This window comes from Salarias fasciatus, chromosome 12 (assembly GCF_902148845.1).
Source record: "Salarias fasciatus chromosome 12, fSalaFa1.1, whole genome shotgun sequence".
Classification (NCBI taxonomy): Eukaryota; Metazoa; Chordata; class Actinopteri; order Blenniiformes; family Blenniidae; genus Salarias; species Salarias fasciatus.
The window spans coordinates 21094050-21099712 of record NC_043756.1 but is presented as its reverse complement, the minus strand read 5'-3'; the positions used below and the strand labels follow the sequence as shown (position 1 = coordinate 21099712).

The 5663-nt window shown below is 41.8% G+C and overlaps 1 protein-coding gene across 2 annotated transcripts in view; it reads right to left on the bottom strand.

Moving 5' to 3' along the window:
- Positions 1-2117: 2117 nt before the first annotated feature.
- The window catches only part of atosb (atos homolog b), a 30233-nt gene continuing 26687 nt past the window's right edge, over positions 2118-5663 (bottom strand). For both annotated transcript variants that reach the window (XM_030104728.1, XM_030104727.1), the window contains exons 7-10: positions 5188-5346; positions 4344-4412; positions 3993-4198; positions 2118-3302 (exon numbers count right to left, since the gene is read on the bottom strand). In XM_030104728.1, coding sequence (XP_029960588.1) covers positions 3149-3302; positions 3993-4198; positions 4344-4412; positions 5188-5346 — 588 coding nt within the window. In that variant the 3' untranslated portion in view covers positions 2118-3148. The remainder of the gene's footprint in view (positions 3303-3992; positions 4199-4343; positions 4413-5187; positions 5347-5663) is intronic.

Sequence of the window (5663 nt, the reverse complement as noted above, 5' to 3'; positions counted from 1 at the left end):
ACACTGATGAAGAGCAAGACAAGGCAGGAATAATCTCTGGTGCATGTGGAGACTGTTCACCAGAGGATGGAGATATTTAAATACAAAGCATTTGGATCAGTTGATCAAGAGAAATCGTAAAGTTTTCACATTTATTTAAGAGAATGAAATGGTATATAGTCTGAACTGGTCAGACAGTCTGAGACAATATTGTAATATGTCAACACAGACAAAATAAAAGTTAAAAAAAAAAGATCAATGCGGTGTGGTTGTACCGTTTATGATGGATAAATGAATGGACTGGACACTGTAGGGAAGATGTGAGGTAAATGGGACGAAGACGCTAGACTCTCCCTAACAGTTTGGACCGCATTAGATCAGTCACCCTCGATAAGGATGTCTAAAAGTGAGTGATTCATGCATTTCATTCCACTAAAATTGTATCAGTTTGTTGGAGGAAATTCAACAGCAGCCACAGAAGAGCTGGTTGAAAAAAGTGTTCTACCAACAAGCAGAAATAAGAACTTTCAGGGTGATCCTCTCCCAGTAAACAAGAGTTTAGTGTGATAGTAGCAAGAATCGAAGATGGTGCTGATGACTGGAAACCTACTTAGCCAGGTGAACCATTCTTGCAGTAACCACAGTATTATTTTTTTCCACCAGGGGTCAGAAAAACATTTCAGTCCCAGGTCATCATGAGCTCATACATACACACACATTGATTCCTGTTTCAAAAACTGCTCATTGAGAGCTGGGCAATGTTTTCCAGGCCTGATTCTCAGGAGCATGTCTCATGGGAGAGAGGAGGTAAACAGATCAAACGAGGGGGGCCCACAGGCTTCCCTGCTCTGACAAGTTTAGGTTTGCAATTCATAGAAAACCAGAAGACACTTCCCAGAATCTAAAACAGAACTCTAAAAGAAACTCCTGCTGTTGCATGTTGGTGAGAGAGATCACCAGCATTTGGCCTTACTGTAATGTGTCTACCAATCAGACTCACCCAGCTTTTGGAAATCACAACCTGCACACAGCTGATTCAAATCAGTCCTGCCAGTTAGATGTAAGAAGTTTAATAAGCTATCAGGGCAGTGACTATCGGCTCATCTCTGACGTTATGCAGTGGGTTTTTATCCATAAATGTCCCTTCAGGCTTTACTCGTAAACACGGTCCTCTGAGGGTCTGCTCCTCCTCTCCTCCGGTTAAAGTTTACGGCGTTAGTCACGCCCATTTGAGGCCTTGGCGCTGCGGTGGAAACTCAACCATGGGACAGCGCTGGCGTGTAAATGACTGACTGTTTGTGTGGGCTGGTGGATAAAGGAGGTGGGCGAGTTTCGATCTATTTATAGCCGCTGCTGCGGCTCCCCCCCTCCAAAAAGATGGGCTCTTTTGGGTCTCGATTGTTCTTTTAATCCCCCACGCTGACATTTTCACCGACTGCGTCCAGCCATCATTTGAACGGTATCACAGCTGAGGGTGATCTCACTGGCAGACAGCGCAGGATCTTTTTAGACTTGGATTTAGATATTTATTAGTCTTCTGACTTCATGGACAGCCTGCTATTGGAACGACTGGAAGAACTCTTTGTAATAGATACATGCAGTCATTCCTCAGTATTTTAGGCAGTGAGAGGACTTCCTTACAGATTCTTTATTTACGACTGAGCGAGTTCGACCTTCACACAGTTTGACATTAATATATTACAAAACTGAACAGAAATGTCAAGGCAGGTCTCTTTTTACCTGAGTGGTTTCAGTGGTGCAGCTGGACACATTTTTGTTTGGACTGTGGGGAAAAACCAGAGTATCCAGAGAAAACACGATGACCAGTTCAGGCAGTGGCACATACAAGCAATGAATTGTGAGTCAGAAACCACACGTGCGGGTTTTGCTCGCCAGTCGCAGAGTTTATTCTTTTAAATATACATAAACTTTCCTCCCCTCATCTTAAATACCCCACCTCCCTTCCCACCCCACCCCTGTAATCCACCCCCCCCTCCCACTTCTTCCCTCGCTCTCGGTTCTCCGCTGTCTTTGTAACCAGAGAGAAAGCTCGTCCAGCTGAAACACACACTCTACTTTGTGCAGCATATTGCTTATTAAGACATTTGCGAAAACATAAATTAATAATACTACAGCTCGTCTTTTTTTTTTTCTTCCAATTTCTGCTCAGACAGACTGTTTTGAACAGAGTCTAATAAAAAAAAAAGAAAACTTCTGAGAAAGAAAACAGCACAGTGTCCCTCAGTCTGGCTACATCGAAGAAATGAACTGGGTTCCCATGTTTTTCGTGACGTGCGTGCACAGTGGTTTGTACCATGAGGAGTGACAGGAGCGAAGAGGAGAAATTTATTTCTCAACAGATGTCCTGAGTTTGGTCAAATTATGAGGGTGTGGCTTTTTTTTAATTATTATTCAATCATGTTTTTTGGATAAACCATCCAGTTGATTTGGCCGATTCTCTTCCAGCCACTGAATTCACGAGTGTTTGAGTCTCTGCTCGTCACGGGGTGTGTGTGTGTATATAACGTCACATCTCTCCAAAAAAATAAAAACAACAGAAAAAAAGGGAAAAAAAAAAACAGTGTTGAAGAGTTACAATTAGTGGTCCGATGAGGCAGTTGGAGCTGCAGGCAGAGTGAAGGACAGTGTGATACGGCACTAGAGGAAAACTCAGGTGTTTTTAAGTCACAAGGCATGCATGTTAACACTGAACTCAATGAGGCTGCCACCAGAACTGCTTCTGCTGCCAGACTTTATTATGAGAAGTGCGCGGGTCTCACCCACCTGTGTGTGTGTGTGTGTGTGTATGTGTGTGTATGTGCTGTTTTTTTTTTCCTCTCAGTGAAGATGAGGCTACAGAAAAAGTGTTGCCTTTCAGCGACGCCTCTTGAACCAAATATCAAATGTTGAAACTTTGAACCTTTTTCACTGACGCTTTTACTGTGACAGAGTCTGAACATCTGAAAAGCAGGACTTTTTCCCCGTGACCATCATCATATCGAGTGTGTGTTTTGTGTGCTTGTGGCGTGTCTCATCGAGTCTCATTAAGTTTCCTGTCCATCATGGTCGCAGTCCCGTCTGTGTCCCTCCCTCCCTCATTCAGGAAGCACAGGGAGGGGCTGCGTTGGCATTGTGTGGGGGGGGGGTTCTTTGAAAGGTCAGGCAGGGGTCACAAACGGGGGGAGTATTTAGGGTTTCTTGGCACCTCGGTGAAAGATTTCAGCTCATACGGGATCCCTGTGTCCACCTCGATGGATTTACGGGAGAATAGCAGCCGGATATCGTTGTGCAAGTAGATCTTCCCAGATTTGGAGCTCTGGAATCTGAAAGCCACAAAAAAAAAAGACTTTAAGAAAATCTGCACAAAAATATGATGATCACACACCACACAAATCTAAAAACATACACCAAGTTTTGATTGGCACCTCGACCTCAAGAATGTATCTTGTGGTGGAAGAACTAAATAGATGTCTGTAAATCAGGTGATTAAATCAACATTCATGGCTTTGACATTTTTCACCCGAGAATGTATTTTTATTACACAGCAAAATATAATTCACAAAGAAACTACAGTTGTTGAAAAAAATGACCTTCATTCTTTCATCACGGGTGAAAAACCATTAACCATTAATTTACTGATTTATTAAAGGACATATACTGTAAGATAATAAAAAGTTAAGAGGTGGAATGATTTTGAAATTTCATTATTGACTACTGGAGAAGGGGTTAAAATATATATGTATATACAGACTGTTTCGAAGTTATTAGTCCTTTTAAATACAGTAAAATAAGGTGACTTGCACTTGGTCTGTGAAAGATGTCTTTATAAATTCTTGGTATTTTTGTATGTTATTACCATTACTACCGTCATAATTCTCATAATAATGATTATATTTTAAAAATACTTTTAAACTTTGTAACGTAATATATTATCAAGGTATTTAGGAAACATTTATATATATATCATGTACTGAGCATCGAAAAGGAAAAGCTGTGCAAAACGTCAGTGGTACCTGAGATGTATCAGGTAGCAGAGAATCTTCTTTCTGTCGAGCGCTCCGGCCCCTGGAGACGCCTCGCCTTTCCCCTCCACCCCGTCCTCCACTGGCACCAGGAAGATGCGGTGGCGCAGGAAGGTCATGTGATTGACAGGCATATCGCTAAAGTTATAGGTCACCAGGAACATCTTCACCACAGTTTTGTTGGGATTAAATAAGGTCTGTGGGGGAAAAAAACAGAGACCATCAGCAACGTGCCCAAAAAAATGAAGCTCATAATAACAAACTGTACATCAAAATCAATGAAGTTGTGATCAAGAGAGGAATCAAGAGATTCGGGGGGCAGGGGTGGGGAGACACACTCACCACTTGAATGGTCCCTGCTTTGGGTATGCTGTATCCTTTCTTTCCCAGGGGCTCCAGGGATATCACCCCCTGTGAGGTTCAGAGAAAGACATTAGAAGCCCGGTGAACATCGTCAGCGACTCTTCTTGATTGGTACATTTTTATAGCAGAGATTCTTTAACAATGGCATCCTCACATTTGTACAGTCCTTTCCATGTAAAAATGTATGCTCAGGAACAAAACTGGACTCAAATGTGAAATGCCAAATGAATATTATCAGTTCAACAAGTTAAATCAGAGGCATCAATCTCACGCACAAACATTCAACACCATTAGCTGGCTTTCCACTTGATACAGTGAAGGAGTTCTGCTGCAGTGAAGGACTCAGGGTTTCTCTATTGATGCTGTTCCTTAATTACAATGTAAATGGTGATTCTTAGGGTCCATAAATACGTATATACACTTATATGATAAATGCAGGGTGCCGTTTATGAAGAAAACAGAGAGAGTTGATGCTTCCGTTTTTTCGACCACCATGCCCTTAAACAAGATATTATGATTAAAAAAGGACAGTAATTTATATTTCAGATAAATAAATATATTTCCAACTAAATGAAATGTCTGAAAGTAAATCATAAATAAGATGTTGTAAACAACCGTGAGTGTAACAGGACAGTTACACGTCTATAGATCAGGATCTACCATATGACGAACATGCTGAAAGTAAAACCTCACACACATACACACACATAATGTGTTCATTGCATACGAATCACAACTGCACTCTAAGTATGTCTGGTCTACTGGTGAAGGAGCTTTAATAAACGCAGAATATCTTGGCAGAAACAGAAACACGCAGACTGACCAGGAAGGGAGAGGGTGCGCTGTGCTCGGAGATGTCGTAGTACGTGACCTGCACGGGCAGGGTGACGTGCTGGGGGCAATAGGAGCCGCTGGCGCCGATCTCTGCCGTGAAGCCTTCGATCCGGCCAGATGGGGAAAATCGGCCCTTCAGTATGGACTCCTGAGTTGCACAACACAGAACGACAGTGTTTCCACTCAGATTTAGAAACAACATGGTGATTTAAATTGTGAAAAATCACAAAGTCACATTTTATGCGTTAATCTTAAACCACATCCAGGTTAAACACAGTTGTGAAACAAGCACTATTTACCAAACACCAGACATGACATATTTATGTGTTCATATATCTCGGGGAAGGCTGTGCAATAATTTGCAGTTTTAAGCTTATAAACAGTGTGAATTCCAAACAAAAACAGCTACTCTATAACTCAAAAACTGCTGAGAAACACTGTTAAAAAATCCTGAATAAATCAAAA